Below are 18,952 nucleotides of genomic sequence, written 5' to 3' on the forward strand. Positions count from 1 at the left end.
ATTCTCAGACTCTCTTTCATCAGGTATGGTACCTAGGGATTGGAAGAAGGCGAATGTCATTCCCATATTTAAAAAGGGAGTAAGATCTCAGCCTGGCAATTATAGGCCTGTAAGTTTGACATCCGTGGTGGGCAAGTTATTTGAAGGCTTGTTAAGGGATCACATTCAAAATTATGTAGTGGAGAATGCCATTATGAGCAGTAATCAGCATGGCTTTATGAAGGACAGGTCATGTCAGATCAATTTAATTGCTTTTTATGATGAGGTAAGTAAGAAGCTGGACAGTGGGGATGCAGTAGATATAATCTATTTGGATTTTGCCAAAGCATTTGATACCGTTCCCCACAAATGACTGCTTTCTAAGCTAAGGTCTATTGGTCTTAGTGAAGTCGTTTGCACATGGATAGAAAACTGGCTACAGGATCGGGTACAGAGGGTGGTTGTTAATGGTACATTCTCTACTTGGAGTAAGGTTCTCAGTGGGGTCCCTCAGGGTTCTGTACTGGGTCCACTTCTGTTTAATTTATTCATAAATGACTTAGGGGAGGGTATTATGAGTAATGTATCAGTGTTTGCAGATGACACAAAACTCTGCAGACCAGTCAATTCTATCCAGGATGTGACATCCCTGCCAGGGTCGGACTGGGCCGCCGGGACACCGGGAAAAATCCCGGTGGGCCCCGGCCCTAGTGGGCCCCAGCGGCCCAGTCCGACCTTTGCCGGCGCTCCCCGCTACGGACTGTTCCTCCCCGACGCGTTCAATTTATACGCGCTCGGGGAGGACGTCAGGCGGGGGCCCTTCGGGGGGCCCTTGGGGGGGTTAGGGGACGCGGCTGGGGCACCTGCAGGGCCCCTGGGGCGGGAGCCCCGGTGGGCCCTGCACCCCCCAGTCCGACCCTGATCCCTGCAGCAGGATCTTGACCAACTGGCAATCTGGGCAGCTAAGTGGCAGATGAGATTTAATGTGGATAAATGTAAGGTCATGCACCTGGGATGTAAAAATATGCAAGCCCCGTATACCCTTAATGGGACTGCACTAGGCAAATCCATAATGGAGAAGGACCTTGGAGTCCTTGTAGATAATAAACTTGGCTGTAGCAAGCAATGCCAGGCAGCAGCTGCAAGGGCAAACAAGGTTTTGAGCTGTATTAAAAGGGGTATAGATTCACGGGAGGAGGGGGTTATTCTTCCCCTTTACAGAGCGCTGGTAAGGCCCCATCTAGAATATGCTGTTCAGTTTTGGTCTCCAGTGCTCAAACGGGACATTATTGAGTTAGAGAGGGTCCAGAGAAGGGCAACTAAGCTGGTAAAGGGTATGGAAAGTCTCAGTTATGAAGAAAGACTGGCCAAGTTGGGTCTGTTTACACTGGAGAAGAGGCGCTTAAGAGGTGACATGATAACTATGTATAAATATATAAAGGGATCATATAATAACCTTTCTAATGTTTTATTTACCAGTAGGTCCTTCCAACGGACACGAGGGCATCCACTCCGTTTAGAAGAAGGGAGGTTCCATTTAAACATTCGGAAAGGATTTTTTACAGTGAGAGCTGTGAAGTTCTGGAATTCCCTCCCGGAATCAGTCGTGCTGGCTGATACATTATATAACTTTAAGAAGGGGCTGGATGGATTCTTAGCAAGTGAGGGAATACAGGGTTATGGGAGATAGCTCTTAGTACTAGTTGATCCAGGGACTGGTCCAGTTGCCATATTGGAGTCAGGAAGGAATTTTTTCCCCTCTGCTGCAAATTAGAGAGGCTTCAGATTGGGTTTTTTGCCTTCCTCTGGATCAACTAGTAGTTAGGCAGGTTATATATAGGCATTATGGTTGAACTTGATGGACGTATGTCTTTTTTCAACCCAACTTACTATGTTACTATGTTACTATGTAAGGCTTCTTGGCCGAAGGGCAGTCTCCATCAAGTCAGGCCCTGCCAGCCATTAGGTAGTATTAATATAAGGGTTGGCCTCCAGATTTTGTCAAACATAGTGTAAACATAGTCAAGTAAACATTTTGTTTCTAGGGGCAACCAAGCTGTGATAGTCACACCCTGGGTCCATCTATCTCATTACAATCAGTTGTCTGGTTTTAAAGAGGATTTGGGGCTTTTAGTTTGCTTAATTTGGGCCACCTAGACCAAAAGGCAGATCTCTTGGGTGCAACCACCAGGAATAGCTAACCTGTCTCCAAGATATCTAATTAATTCACTCTAGAACTTGTAGGAATACTCCGTGTGGAGAAAATTTTTTTATGCTCACCACAACTAAGGTGGTTGTCATTCTGGGTCAAAACCATCCTCCTTAGGTTTAAAAGGGGCTGATGGAGACTTCCGTGAGGCGGGCCCAAGCAGTGGCTACATTTTTACCGAGCTCCGCACATCCAGAGCAGAGAAATCACCCCACCAACCTTGCTACCCACAAATTCAGCTGCTCTGAAGTGGGGACCTTCAATTCTTCCCGGAGGCCCCCGGCCTGCTAGCCGAACTGACCCGCCATACCTCCGACAGCCATCTTGTAACACGCATCCAGGCACCATGCCATAAGGGAAACCTCCCGTACCATTGGCACTTGGCCACCGGAGAGAGCCAAAAGGAGCGGCACTATCAGCAGGGGGAAGACACTTAAGCCCCTCATTTGGAAAAGTCGCAACGGGAATGCAACTCTCCAACCGGAGGCGGTCACCCAGGTGCGGCCTTCACAATCTGGCCCCAAAGCCACCTGACCAGACCCCACAAAAAAAAAAGGCTAGTGTGCCCCCTGAAGTGGGGAACTGACAGCCCGCCTCACAAGAAGCCTTAAAGGCTTACCCTGACTGTCACCTCTTCCCAGAGGTCTACTAGCCAAACCAACCTGCCATATCTTCGGCGGCCATTTTGTAACGCGCACCTCCATACTTTGGGAAACCCCCGTACCACCGCCGTTTGGCCACCAGAGAGCAGAAAGGAGCGGCACTAATAGCAGGGCAGAGACATTTAAGACCCTTAAAACCCTGCAATGCAAGCACAGCGCTCCAACCAGAGGTGCCCATCCAGACGTGACCCTCACACAATTTGGCCCCACAGCCATTCGGTCAGACCCTACGGAAGCAGGCCACTGTCTCTTATGACAGAATACAAGCTGTAAAACTTGTACAGCAAAACTGACTGGAGAGGGTAAGGACTTACAACACCCTGACCCCCCCCCACCTAGATCTTCATTCAGAAGACACTCCAGGACAGAGATCCTACCCCTGAAAACTGCACTTTAAACCCAGCCTCATAGCAACACACAATATAAGTGCAAATTAACCCAGCCTGCACAACTGCATTTCACTATTGCACCCTAACTTAAATATACGTTACGGCAATATGTCGCTCCTTGCAACACTTCAAGCAGAACCTCATGTCAGAAGTGGTAACACTTGACTAAGCGTCATGCACATATCAGCCATGCAATTAACCTGAGTGCGTAATACTGCACTCCAACTTTCACTTCAGCCGGCTCAAACAAAAATCAGTGGGGAGCTACCTACACTGTTCTCAACATCTCCAAACAGACATCTTCACGGTCATCCCAATCCAGACCCATGGAAAAATACCTGGGTCAATCTGCCCAATGGGGCACCAAGGGTGGGGGGAGACACCAAAGCACCAGCTTCAGATGTCTCCACATCCCCACATCAAGCCCAAGCATCTCCTGTCACCCCGCCAGAGTCTACAGAACTCATATCTGCAAGTGAGCTGGTTCACCTCCTGGCACCCCTGCTAGACCAAAAACTGGCAAGTACTAAAGAAACATTAGATCAACTTTTACAACAACCCTCTAACCAATCACAGCGTATACAGGAAGCAGAGGACAGAATCTCAACACTGGAAGATAACCTTACAAAAGCACAAAATCAAATTGATCTTCAGCAGAGGCAAATTTCAATTCTCAAAGTGGATGACCTAGAGAACAGAAGTAGAAGAAACAATCTCCGTTTAGTGGGAATACCGGAAACCACAAAAGGCAAAAAACTTGAAGATATCCTTTTAAATTGGCTGCCAGCAACTCTAAAAATGCTTTCAAAAGACAGTCACTACCAGATAGAGAGATTCCACCGGATAGGTCCTCCCCCACAGGAAGAGCAATCTAAACCCAGGCAAGTCATCTCCAAGCTACTAAACTATGCAGATTAACCAAAAATTCTGGAAGCCTACAGGAAAATCAAAGAACTTGAGTTCGAGAGCCACAGTCTTTATCTCTTCCAGCACTTCTCTGCCTTGGTCACCGCCAAACGGAGAGACTTCACCCCCATCTGCAGACACCTGTATGAGTCACGACACAAATTTTTCCTCCTACATCCAGCCAAACCCATCTACTCTCTATCTTTTGGAAAAAAGGCATAGAATAGACTCTAGATGGCGAATACTACATCTATCACACATGATATTAAAATCTTATCCTAGAATGTAGGAGGCCTTAATTCTCCCCTTAATAGGAAAAAGGTCCTGAAAAAAAAGAGAAACCCCACATAATGTTACTTCAGGAAACCCATTGGTGCACAAGAGGCAAACCATCTCTTAAAGATAATTGGGTTGGGGAATGCCTTGAGGCCTCACACAAAAAAGGCTAGAGGAGTAGCAACTCTCAACAAAATATTCTGCCACAAAATTATTTTAAAATCTTGTCTTATAAAGACAAACAAGGCAGATTTCTGCTACAGGCAGAAATATTGAATGTCAAACACATCATTGCTAACATATATGCCCCAAATGATAACCAATCTTTTTTTTCACAGATCTCATGGAAAGACTGGACTCCTGTGAGGCAGTGCATTTAATCCTAGGGGAGGGGACATGAATGTAACAGCTCTCCTACCTCATATACAAAAGGCAGAAATAAAGGATATAATAATCTCTGATCATGCCTTAATCTCCCTATATATACACAAAACCCCCTACCACAACACCAATCATTTAACTGGCGATTCCCCTCATACCTCTCTTGCAACGAGGACTTTAAACAATATATCAAGACCTCCTAGCCAACTATATACTGTAGTTGACAACCTCATTCACTGGGATGACCCCATTCTGTTACGGGCAGCCACAAAACCAGTTCTCAGGGAACAAATAACCGCATATCTGGAGCATCGCAAAAAACAATTCAATATCAAATATACAACACTTCAACAGAAACTCTCTCAAGCCTATGCACAACTAAAAAACAATAACAATAAACAAACCCCAAAAAACTACGAAGAAATCAAAAATATCTTTGACAAGCTGTTATTAACCGAGAAAGCACAGCTAGGCATAGCTAACAAACACTTCAGATGGGGCAACAGAGTGGGCAAACTATTGGCAAATATAGTAAAAAGACAAAACCCACAATCATACATACACAAGCTTCAGGGAAAACAAGGTTGGGTCACCAACACAGAGCAAATAATAGAAGAGATGGCACAATACTTTCAATCTTTTTACACAGTAATATGGCGCACCTCGGCATGGGACAGCCAATTACCCTGCTGCTCACACGTCCGCTAACATTTAATAAGGTTACTAAGGCAACTGTTTAGAATAGCAAGGCTACCAGATACAAGGCAACCCACACATATTATTCTCCATGTTGATACCGTATATATCAAATCCTACGTCATACTGTTTTTTTCTTGCAATGGACATTATTTTGCACACATGGAAACCAACTGTTACAAAAAATAAATAAAAGTATTTATAGAAAAAAAAAAAAAATCTGATTGCTGTTGTCACTGCATTGGTTCAAGTCAGCTTCCCCAAACTTCCTAAGGACATAGGTTCATACTGAGGATTTACGTACTGTTTCATCCAGTGCCAGTATCTGCTGCTGTGTAAAATAGATTCTGGGGTCATGTGAATTACCAGAGCCACCGGACTTCCCGATTTCTTTTCTTGGTATCTAAAATGATCAATAAAAATGCACATTGTCCTTGTAGATAATAAACTTGGCTGTAGCAAGCAATGCCAGGCAGCAGCTGCAAAGGTAAACAAGGATTTGAGCTGTATTAAAGGGGGCATAGATTAACAGGAGGAGGGGGTTATTCTTCCACTTTACATAGCACTGGTAAGGCCCCATCTAGAATATGTCATGTAGGACATTACCAAGTTAGAGAGGGTAGAGAGAAGGGCAACTAAGCTAGTTAAGGGTAAGCTGGTAAAGTCTCAGTTATGAAGAAAGACTGGCCAAGTTAGGGCTGTTTTCACTGGAAAAGAAGCACTTATGGGGTGATATGATAACTATGTATAAATATATAAGGGGATCATATAATAATCTCTCCAATGCTTTATTTACCAGTAGGTCCTTCCAACTAACTAACCATTCTGATTAGAAGAAAGGAGGTTCCATCTAAATATTTGTAAAGGAATTTTTTTTTTTACTGTGAAAGCTGTGAAGCTGTGGAATTCTCTCCCTGTATCAGTCATACTAGTTAACTAAACCTTAACTAAAGATATAGGCTGGGGGGCGTGGCCGAATGCCGAGCTAACAAGACGCATCGTGCAGAGCTCCGTGGGTGCACTGATCCTGATTTCACTCTGACCTGAACCTACCTATCCTATCTGCCTCTATAATACCCCTCTAAGTGGTGGAAACATGGGGGGCAACAAAGGGCCCAAAAGAAACACAGAAGCTTCACAAAAACTCGATCAGTTCATGCGGAGGCCTGCACAAGATGGCGCTGACGCGCCTTCCTCACCTGCACCGCCAGATGAGCCTGCCCCTGACAACACGCTAGCTCCGGTGCTCTCAGCAATAGCTACCTGCCAAGCAACACTCACGGCCCGGATAGAGGAGGTCAAAATAGACCTCTCCCTTATCAAGGTAGATTTGCAAACTATCCGGGAACGCACGTCAGCCGTAGAAAACAGAGTGAGCACGCTGGAAGATATAAGCACCCCACTGGTAACGCAAGTGGACGATTTGCAGACTCAACTTAAGCAACAAGCGGCTCTCCTAGATGATTATGAAAACCGGCAACGCCGCAACAATGTAAGAGTAGTGGGTCTCCCAGAGGGGTCCGAAGGCGCCAACCCAGTAGATTTTGCAGAACGCTGGCTAAAGCAACTCCTGCCACAAGCGGTCTTCACCCCCCACTACACGGTCGAAAGAGCACACCGGGTACCGGGGCGCCCTAGGCCACCAGGAGCCCCGTCGCGCCCCTTCCTAATGCGTCTCCTCCATTTTCGAGACCGGGATACAGCACTATCGGCAGCCCGTGCAGCAGGGCAACTGGAACACAATGGATCCCCAGTGTCCCTATATCCCGACTACTCTACACATTTGCAAAAGGTACGCAGCACTTTTACGGCGGTCAAGAGACAACTGAGGGATCGAAACCTACCTTACTCTATGCTGTACCCAGCTAAACTAAAAGTCATGGACTCCAATAGAGCCCACTTTTTTTCCACACCAGAGGAAGCCCTAGAGTGGATTGAAGCGCGGCCTAAGGGAAACCCAAGGCACTAAAGGCGCTACCCCAAATAGGATGGTAACCTGCTGTACTAACGCACCGCTACCTGTAACCGGAATGAAGGCAATTCATGTGGAGAGTAAGTCCTGTAGCAGCTATGGAAACCAAGGCACCCAATAACCAAGGTAAACTCTACCTATTTGCACATCATAGGCCAGACGCACACAGAAACTAATAAGCACAGCCTCAAGTACTGTAGTGCTATGAGCGCCACAAGCTGAGAACCCCCACCCATAGCTCACCTCCTGACATGCTAACAGGCCGCCACCAGAACCCTTACCATTATACAACACCCGCCAATGATGTGCATCTACCTCCACAGGGCTAATAACCATCTAAGGGACTATCCTCCGAAACACCTAACTTACCAGTAACACAGGATACGACCCCGACTAAATTGAGTCACCAGGGCCCATTCCCCCTTTTTTTTCCCCACCAACAGAAGCCCTAAAGTGGATCAAAGGCACTACACTGGACTCGAACATAACCAGCTATACCAATGCACCACTACTGACAACCGGAACAAAGGCGACTTGAGTGGAGAGTAAGTCCTGTAGCAGCCCTGAAACTCAAAGCGCCCAACAATCAGAACAAATCCTATCAAACTATACACCGCAAACCATACGCACAAGGAAACCTATGAGCATAGCTTCACGAACTGCGGCGACAACTTGCCTTCTGACATGCTAACAGGCCGCCACCAGAACCCTTACCTATATGCAACACTCACCATTGATGTACACCTACCTCTACAAACTAATAAACTCTGACCGGATGATACACCGAGACGCATGACTTACCAGCTGCACAGGATCCCACCTGAACCCCAGAGCCTCGCACATACCCAGGTTACTACAAAACAATAACAAAAAGAAACGCAATCTGCACCTTCTGATAGAGAAACAACAACCAACTATAGCAGCTACCGACTACACCCCAAGACTGTACAATCGCCAATGGCACAGTTAACGTCCTGCAAAGCGCAAAACTCCTACTGATCTCCACTTGGAGAAGATGGCGAAACGGCGCGTCCACGATGGTCATCCCTAAACTGAGTATATGATCACCATCTTCTTGAAGCAGACCTGAGACTACCCTACCTCCATATTGGACCCTATTTACACAAGTTAAACCCATCGGGACTAGAGACACAAACACCCACGGAGACCCCACTTAAACATCAGGGCTCCGATGCTTCTATGTTATGGGCAACCATATTCCCCAGTTATGGTTACGTTTGGGAATATAAGCCCACCAAACTTTCAGGGACGGGCAGGGTGGGGGAGGGGTTGTGTTTGGGGTTTGTTTACATGTTATTTCTTTCACTGTTCTTTTTCCCCTCTCTTTCCTTCCTCCTCTTTCTTAACGGTGAGAGTAACTGCCTTATTTTGTTTTGTACCTGAGATCTGGGAAATGAGCATCCGTCCTACACCTGTAAATAGCAATGGCTACGGTTAAATTGATATCCTGGAACGTGCGGGGCATGAATGATAAGGTGAAGCGATCACTGGTCTTCAACTACCTGAAATCGTACAACCCCCACATTCTGATGCTCCAGGAAACGCATCTGATAGGTAACAAAGTTCTTGCACTTCGAAGACCCTGGGTCTCATACGCACACCACACAACATACTCAACATATGCGAGAGGTACCTCACTTTTGGTTAGAAAAGGCCTACCATTCGATGTACTAGAAACCCATTCAGACAAGTCGGGTCGGTACCAGATAATAGCTTGCGCCATAGCCGGCTACTTAATTTTGCTAATAAACATTTACATTCCCCCCCCCTTCACTGAAGCAGTACTGCAGGAAATCTATACAGCAGCAACCCAGCTACCCCCGGCCCCAATGTGCATTATGGGAGATTTTAACTCTTGCTTTAACCCATCCATAGATTGGCTCGCGGCATCCACTGGAACATCAACCAAACTAGCAAAGTGGGCAACCGCTTACGATTTAGTAGACGCTTGGCGGTGGAAACACCCCAGTGCCCAAGAATTCTCATGCTACTCAGCCACACACCAGTCCCTCTCCAGGATAGACTTAGCCTTACTCTCCCCAGATCTCCTACCAAAAGTTAGGGAAATCAAATTCCTACCAAGAGCAATCTCAGACCATGCACCGTTGCTCCTCTCCCTAGAGATACGCCCTGAATCCACGAGTAGGCAATGGAGGCTGAACTCTCTCTGGCTTAAAATCCCTGAAATCACTTATGAATCTGAAGAGGCCATTAAACTGTACTGGCTAGACAATCAGAACTCAGCTTCCCCCCAGGTACTATGGGACGCCTTCAAAGCAGTAATGAGAGGCGCCCTGAAGGCCAAAAGCCAAAAGCTAGAGCTAGAGCCAAAGCTAGAGCGCACTCTAAAGACACCCTACTAGATTTGGAGGCAGCCGTGAGCTCATCTGAAACAGTTTACACCACTGAGCCTACCCCAGAAAACCATGCTAACTTCGCAAACGCCCTTAGACAGCTCAATCTCTACAGAATAAACTTAACCAAAAAACAACTCCTCTATACGGCTAGCACTATGTTCGCCTATGGTGATAAAAATGGCAAACCATTGGCTTTCTTGGCCAAGCCACTCGAGAGCACCACGGCTGTTCCCAAAATACTATCCTCCAAGGGAGAGACACTACTTGCCCCCGTAGACATAGCAGCAGAATTTAACAAATTCTATACCTCACTCTACACCTCCACTGCCCGCTACTCCAATACGGAGTTACATAACTACCTTAACAAAATTTCTTTACCCAAGCTATCACGCATGCAATCGAGATATATGGACTCTCCTATTACCCAATTTGACATAGCAGAAGCTATCATGTATCATGTCTTTCCCCGCAAATAAATCCCCAGGCCCAGACGGCTTTACTGTAGAATGGTACCGGACCCATATACGAGAAATAGTCCCAAAACTACACGAAACACTTCTCCATGCCTTTGAGGAATTCTCACTCCCTAAGTCATTCTCAGAGGCAACCATTGTAGTCATTCCCAAACCTGGGAAAGACCCAACTCTATGCTCCTCATACAGGCCAATTTCGTTACTAAATATAGAGATTAAAATCCTCACCAAAATCCTAGCAAAACGCTTAGCAAAAGTCATATCCACACTAGTAGAACCGGACCAAACTGGATTCATGCCAGCAAAATCCACAAGCTTTAACCTTAGGAGATTATTCCTCAATCTGCAACTACCTCATGGTAACAAGGGCTCCAGATTGATAGTATCCTTAGACACGGCCAAAGCCTTTGACTCGATTGAATGGCCCTATCTTTGGGAGGTAGTTGTCAGAATGGGGTTTGGCCCCTCTTTTGCTAAGTGGCTTAAACTGATGTACAGTGAACCCAAAGCGGCCGTCAAAGTAAACGGAATTCTATCCACTTCATTCCAACTCACTAGAGGTACCCGTCAAGGATGCCCCCTCTCCCCACTACTCTTCGCCCTAGCGATTGAACCCATGGCAATCCTGATTAGACACTCCCAGCAAGTCAAAGGACTCATATATAAAACTGTTGAAGAGAAAATTTCTTTATACGCAGATGACACACTGCTATATCTTGCAGACCCCAATGGCTCATTTCAAACAGTACTACACATAATCAAGTCCTTTGGTACATTCTCAGGCTTACAGATCAATTGGGAAAAATCCATAATCTACCCCCTAGATGGCCAAACCCCCACAATGACAGACCCGGATTGCACCCTCAAAGTCGCTGACAGCTTCAAATACTTGGGAATAACGGTTCATAAAGAACCAGCGCAATTCCTTGAACATAACTTACGCCCACTATATAACAAATTTTCAGAGTCTCTCAAACACTGGACAAAACTACCACTCACACTAATAGGAAGGATCAATATATGCAAAATGATCTTCCTGCCGAAATTTCTATATCAATTCAGTAATACCCCATGTCACATACCTAAAAGCTTTCTACTAGAAATAAACCGAACCCAATCTGCTTTTATCTGGGGTAACAAATCCCCAACGCTCTCAAGGTACACTCTGAATGCCCCGCAAGACCAACTAGGTCTAGCATCCCCTAACTACGAGCTCTACTATTTAGCTTCCCAGTGTGCCCATGTCGCAAATTGGAAAGTGTTTGACCCCGAGAACCCAGCCTCAATTTTAGAAGCCCTCTACTTCTCCTCAATAGAAAGCATGCACAATGCCCTGTATAGAACAAGAAGGGATATTAGCCCACTACTCCCAGTTTCAGATGCCACCAAAAAAGCATGGGATTCCATGACCCTATTAACCAACAAAACAGGAATAATATCACCTGATGCCCCACTATGGGGAAACAGCAACCTACAGCAATTCGCTTCCTTCCCAGAAGCAGGATCCTGGGCTAAACTTGGGGTAAAACGTATAGATCATTTATATACAAATGGAGAGCTACATACCCTACCTTTTCTGCAGCAAATTATCCCCCGACCCGGCTTGTCTAACCTTAGATATGCACAGATTACACATTTATGTAGCGCACAGTTTCAACAACCTCCAAATATCCAACACTTAGACCTAGAACAGCTGGCAGCACAAGAAAACAAAGCCAAACTGCTCTCAAACTCCTACAAAATCCTGATCGCTAAAAGATATGACCCAAGACCAAGAGTCAAGCTTAAATGGGAAACTTCTGGGGTACATCTAGACCCCGAGGACTGGGACGAGGTCATTAGCAACCTCTATCAACCCTTAATAAGCACAAGGGACAAGCTTATACATTTTAAAATCGTACACCAGACCTATCTCACCCCGCAAAAGCTACACATCATGGGGAAAACCGAATCAGCGAACTGCCCAAGATGCAAAGCGCCCATGGCTAACTTTATGCACCTGATATGGGACTGCCCCGTACTTCAACAATTTTGGCATAAAATTACAGAATTCATGGGTACGGAACTGAACCTCCCCCAAATATTCAATCCAACCACCTGCATATTGGGCCTCCTAGACTCTCTGGTACACAGCAGAAACTCTAAATTACTAATGAGACTGTTACTATTTTACGCAAAAAAAAACATTGCTCTACATTGGATGAGCCCCTCACCTCCAACACTCCGCAGATGGATTACCCTGGTCAACTCTCAACTAGACCTATACAAACTTACATATCTTGCCAGAGGATGCCCGGCGAAGTTTGAAAATATTTGGTCTCCTTGGACTGACTCACCAGCTACTCTATTATAACAACCGTTACTCTCTTAACCCCCCTTCTTTCCCCCCCCTCCTTCCCACTGTTGCTGTAAAACTCAATAAAAATCAACCTTTAAAAAAAAAAAAAAAAATATAGGCTAGAAATGTTGTAAATTAGGTTTTGTGCTTCTGTACCAGCCCAAGCCAACCCCAGCCCTTTAGCAATTAAGATCTGTGCCCCAAAGCTGCTCCCAGTAGCTCCCCATCTTTTTTGCTGACACTGCACATGCTCTGTACAGCTGTCAGTTACTGAGTTTAGGGACCAACTCAATATACTGTATATACAGGATATAAATGTCACAATAAGGCTGATTAGTAATTAACACTGATGATTACTGCTTGGCAGCTCTAAAACCAGTGCTATTAGCATAGACTTTAAACATCAGCCCATTAGGATCATTTTCTTTGCTTGATAATTTCCAGCAAGCCCTAAGCTTAGCTTTTCAACAGCTGCTCAGAGGGCACTGAGCACGTGACTGTCGCAGACACTTCTAACAGAAGTGTCCAGAATGGTCACCCCTGTGACAACGTTAAACGACTGGATTATTACTACTATTGAAATGTTGAACCTTTAGGCTGCTTCAATAAGTTTATTATATAAAATATGGCATGTCTAGCCATATTCATCTTAAGGGTGTAGTTCTCCTTTAAACAGAATCTATAGCCCAATAGTATACCTTTTAAAGGTTTCATTTTCAACAACTGGCATTACAAATTCTTCTGTTGGGCATTCCACAACAATGAAAATTGGGCCTGGGTCAGCAGGGGTGCAGACATCTTCAGGGAAGATCTGAACAACAAAAGTGGTTAAAAAACAAGTCTTTTCTTTGCAAACAAACCAAGTAGGGCCACAGAATTTAACATGCTGTTCAAGAACAGGCATTATGTTAAAAAAAAAACAAAAACCATACAGTATAAAGTTCATGCCACCTTAAAAGAAATTGTAACATACTTTACAAGGATTATACATAAAACAGGCCCCTAAAGCAACATTGTTTTTGAACACTTACCTCTCTCCCTTGATAGGTGACGCTTTTCCCTGACTTGAGCTCAGAGATAATAGGACCAATAGCAGCAGTCCCGCTGAAGGAAGAGAAGGATGATGACTTTTATTAAAAGCTTCCTCACAACAGCTACTTTACAGCAAATGTTCAGGAGAAGTCAAGAGACCCAGTTATCAGAAAAGAAAAAACAAATACCATTTTTCACAGCAATTGCATTTACATATAACTTTAAAACAAATAAACTCTCTAAAGCTTTATTTGCCAGTAGTTCCTTTCAACAGGCACCAGGGTATCTATTACGTTTAGAATAGTCAAGTTAAGACTATCTCAATAGTCAGAAAGGGTTTTTTTTTTTTTTTACAGTGAAAGCTTTGAGAATTCTCTCCCTGAATCAGTTCTGACAGATAGACTAGATGGCTTCAAAATGGGGTGGGATGGCTTTTTAGCCAGTAAGAAAAATACAAGGGATACTGAAATTAGGAAAGTACTAATTATTACAGGGACTGGTCTGATTGTGGTTTTGGGAGTCAGGAAAGAATTTTTTCCCCTCTGAAGCAAAATGAAGGCATCATCTGTGTTTTTAACCATCCTCTGGATCGACTCCAAGTTAGTTAGGCAGCTTTCAATTAGATGAAAAACCTTGAAGGATGAGTGTCTTTTATTAAACCTATATTATTATGCATGTTATGTTCTGAATTATACTGTATTTTCTTACAAAAAAAAAGAAAGACTAAAGAAAAAAAAAGACTAAAGAAAAAAAAGTTATGGGCAGCAATGAAGATACAGGTATACTTTCCAAAGGAATAAGTTCAAACCTTTCGGACCTATTTCCCAACAAATAGTTAACTAAAAGTGTCCTGCAACAGGATTGTGCAGGTGATTTCAAATTTTTCCATATAACATTAATAGGAGACAAATGAGAACTGTTTCCCTTTTTTATTTTATTTGTTTTTAAAAAGATTTGCATCAAACCACTTTTATTAAGTATTGAGTAAAATATTGTTAAAGGATAGCAGAATAATGTGCTATTTCTGCATGGCTATTCCTCTGTCAGATATCAGTGCATTACTTATAATGGTGCGTTGAAGGTACAGCTTTTTCAAGTGCAAAATCACACTTTCAACATAGCAGGAAACACACCAAAGACAAATATATTCATTACAGGTTAAGGAACGAGAAAGGGGAGACGTATAAATAAGAAAAAGGCAGAGCTGTGGCAATTTGTTAAACCAAATGCAGACCAGAATCAAGAATGTAAGCCCAAAGGAGCAGAAGCATTAAATACAAAAAGTAAAAACCAATACATACACTGGGAGTCCTAGTTCCTTAGCTTTCAGAACAATAAAATTTCCTTTTTTATCATGAAGCTGCAAAACAAACAATTTTTTTTTTAAATGGATTAAAATTTAGGAAGGAGAAAGAAAATCAGAAATGAAAGGTTTACCTCCACCCCTCCAAAAAAAAAAAAAAAAAAAAAAAAAAAACCTGCATTACCTTGCATATAAATGAAACAACCAGTGAAGAATCCCTCTTCGAAAGTCTTCCGATGTCTTCTAAACATTAAATCAAGAATGAAAATGTCATTTACAGAGCCAGCATCTTTTGCATGGCAATCATCTGCATGAATTATTTATTCTTTCTACTGCTACACATTCTGAAAACACACCACTGTCATTTTTATAAGGTCTAGATGGAACTGACCCATAGGCTACTGTCACACAGAGCAGTTTCTCAGCCTTTGCTAGAATTACTCATCCACTTGGATCTGCTTTCATAATGCCTGCTCCCTCAGTCAGTGCCGGCTTGGCTGCAGACACATGGAGTGGATTTTAGTGCAGAAACATGAGAATGTATTTTCATGCTGAAATCTGTTTCTCGCGTCTGCACCCAGGCAATGCAGTGACTCTGGGTGCAGGTGCAACAAAGAGCTGATAGCAGTGGAGGAGGTTATATGCAGGCTGAGAAACTGCTCCATGTAGCAGGCCCTGAGAAAAAATGGCCGATGAACATTGCTGCCATTAAAATCCTTTTGACCTAGGAAGAACTGACCCAGATATAAGTCACTGTTATTAGTACACTTTGGGGCTAGGTGGGACTGACCAATAAAATGTCGCTGCTATCAGTACACACAGTAGAAGTGATAGGACCTACCTCTTTTTAGTGAACTGATTCCTTCTATTTGCCTGAAATGACCCTCTACATCTTTCTGTGATTGCGTTGTACTAACTCTCTCAGGAGACCTTGGAGGACTATAGCAACCAACTGTAGTTGTTTTTGGTGCAGCACTACCTGAGAAAAATAATCACGCTGAAATGTAATTGGAAATACAGGGGAAGTTTAGAGCTGTGCTTACATTAATAAGGTCTTGCATTAAGTATTTTTTATATGGAGTCCTTATTGAAGTCTGTTACTGGTAACCAAAGACGGAGAGCTAATAGTTGTCTTACACTTACTAAATAATGGCACCTGATAGACAGTCATAGTATCATCACTGTACATGGCATCGGTGTAAGGGCGCACCGCTGGAAAGAGACAGAAAAACAGTTAATGTGTAATTATGAATTTAAGAGGAGTAACATACAAAAATCAGTGAATAACAAATCTCACCAAGTTCAATGCCCTGTAATGGTCCAGAAAATACTCTAATGGCTTCAAGGTATTTTTGCTACAAGGGGAAGAAATAGAACATAATTTTGTTTATAGATATGTATCTTGAGATTTGGCCTTGACTTCATACTGTCATTAAATGTTTCTTTTTTAATGTTCACTGGGGTTTCTTGTTAAAGGAAAACTATACCCCCAGAATGAATAGTTAACCAACAGATAGTTTAAATTATATTTAGTGACCTATTAAAAAATCTTGCCAAACTTATACATATTCATCAGTAAATATTGTCCTTTTATATCCTTATCCTTGAACCACCATTTAGTGATGGTCTGGGTGCTCCCTTTAAAGGGGAAGGAAAGGCTAAGTCACTTGGGGGTGCCAAAATATTAGGCACCCTCAAGTGACTTTAATCGCTTACCTTGTACCAGGGGTCTCAAACTCGCGGCCCGCGGGCCATTTGCGGCCCTCGGTACAATATTTTGTGGCCCGCACCAACGCCTTCTCAAAAGCAATGAATGGATTGCGATTTTTATTGCGATTCAAGGGATAATGCAAGGCACGGCGGGCGGGAGCTGCTGATTGCGTAAATGACGTTATGCCATCATAACAGTTATTATGGGAAGACGTTCTGTGTGCACAATTAGCTGCTAAGGAGCTAATTGTGCACACAGAACGTCTTCCCATAATAACTGTTATGATGGCATAACGTCATTTCCGCAATCAGCAGCTCCCGCCCGCCGTGCCTTGCATTATCCCTTGAAAGCCAATTTTTTGTGAAATCCCTTATGCGGCCCAGCCTCATCCTGACTTTGCCTCCTGCGGCCCCCAGGTAAATTGAGTTTGAGCCCCCTGCCTTGTACCCAGGGCTGGTGCCCCTGTTAGGAGAAAACTGAACCAGCCCAGGGTACCTGTAGCGAGCGCTAGTCTGAATCAAATACAAAAGGACTGTTTTATTTTTACAGAGAAAAAGGAAATCCATTTTTGATCTGAATTATTTGATTAAAATGGGAATCTATGGGAGACAGGCTTTCCGTAATTCAGGAGCTTTCTAGATATCGGGTTTCTGAATAACGGATCCCATTCCTGTACTATTAAAAAAAGTATATGTCAGGAAAACGCCACTCACAGACGCGCCTGACACCGGGACGGGGAACAAGGGGGTTACCTTCAGTCACCTTTCACACAGGTTAGACTAACATCAAGCACCCCCAAACAAACCACTGCCCCAAATACAACTATTCGCTGCCACCATCTATCATTAACAGGTGATAGAAACCTAATTACACAAATATATCATACACAAACGTTCCTACTGCAGTGAGGGATAGTTCTACTACTTCCGCACACACCAGCAACCACGGTTAATTTACATATACACTGTCCTACTGACAGTCCACTAGCTAATTAGTATACACACAGCCAAGCAGTTAATACACCTCTAGGCCTGAGCAGTCATACAAGATATGTCGGAATTGATATAGAGCCAAAGGACAGAACTTATTACATTTTATATTTAATATTACAAGGGTAAACAGTGCATTAAACAGATGTTACAAAAGAGACATATACATGCAAAACAGTCAAATAAAAGGGGATAAAAACAGAGAAATCCTAAGTATGTTACCGAATATTCTTGTGCCCTCCTGAGGCCGGAGTTAGAAACAGTGAACTCACAATCCAAAAAGAACATGGATGCCCCAAAATATCAGTTAACTGGCACCTGGGTCTGTGCCCTTTTTTATCCTACTGCTGGGACCCTCCCTCATTACTGTATTCATGAGGAGGGAGTGCCCAGGGGTGTGTCACCGGACCTCCTCTGTAGAGAGCTGTACTTCTCCTGCCAGTTTCTGGTCATATAATATTGGTACTTGCCAGTACTCAATATTATTATGACAATAGGGGCTTGTCTTAACCCATATGGGGGCGATCAAAATGATACCAAGCATGGGGGGTGTCTCATGTCCCAGTCCCCCAGAACCCATCCCTCCTCACTGACGGGTATAGGCAGTCCCTGTTTGGTATCATTGGGAAGCCTGGGGCCTCCTCATGATGTGGACCTTAAAGCAGCGGAGATATGGATCCATTTCTATAATCCATATTTTCTGATAGCTGCACCCACCCTGCTGCTCTAGGTCCCCAGCTGACCTCTTTGATCACAGATCAAAGAAAGCAATAGCCCCAGGTTTCCCGCCCTCCAATTGGCTGGATCCGGATAGTCTGCTCCCTCTGCTGAAGTTATCACCTTCCAGCAGTCTCTGGGTGCATATTTAATTAAGGGTCTCTGCAGGAGACCAGATGGGGCTAGAGGTTAACCCTTTGCCATGCCAGGGCCATATGGTGCCTGGCATGACAGTATATTTTTATGAAAATGTTTTATTTAGATGAAGCAGGGTTTTACATATAAGTTTGTTTATGCAATATATTTTTATAGAGACCTACACTGTTTGGGGGTATAATTTTCCCATAAAAGGTAAAGTAAACCCTCAGAACAAATCATTATAAAATTGTTCACATTACTAGAGTATTTTTGCAAATTACATTACAATAGAACCCCCATTTTACGTTTTTCAGGGGACCAGAAAAAAAATGGTGCAAAATCCGGGAAAATGTAATATCAGGGAAGATTCCTATGTGTTATTTATTAGTGGGACCACAAAACA

General features: G+C 43.8%; 1 protein-coding gene across 5 annotated transcripts in view; it reads right to left on the reverse strand.

Moving 5' to 3' along the window:
* Nucleotides 1-18,952, reverse strand: part of elac2 (elaC ribonuclease Z 2) — a 60,591-nt gene that overhangs the window by 37,301 nt on the left and 4,338 nt on the right. For 2 of the 5 annotated variants that reach the window (XM_031894150.1, XM_031894153.1), the window contains exons 5-12: nt 16,292-16,349; nt 16,138-16,206; nt 15,836-15,973; nt 15,179-15,237; nt 14,993-15,051; nt 13,691-13,763; nt 13,358-13,470; nt 5,803-5,901 (exon numbers count right to left, since the gene is read on the reverse strand). In XM_031894150.1, coding sequence (XP_031750010.1) covers nt 5,803-5,901; nt 13,358-13,470; nt 13,691-13,763; nt 14,993-15,051; nt 15,179-15,237; nt 15,836-15,973; nt 16,138-16,206; nt 16,292-16,349 — 668 coding nt within the window. 5 annotated transcript variants of the gene reach the window in all.

This window comes from Xenopus tropicalis, chromosome 10, assembly GCF_000004195.4.
Source record: "Xenopus tropicalis strain Nigerian chromosome 10, UCB_Xtro_10.0, whole genome shotgun sequence".
Taxonomy (NCBI): domain Eukaryota; kingdom Metazoa; phylum Chordata; class Amphibia; order Anura; family Pipidae; genus Xenopus; species Xenopus tropicalis.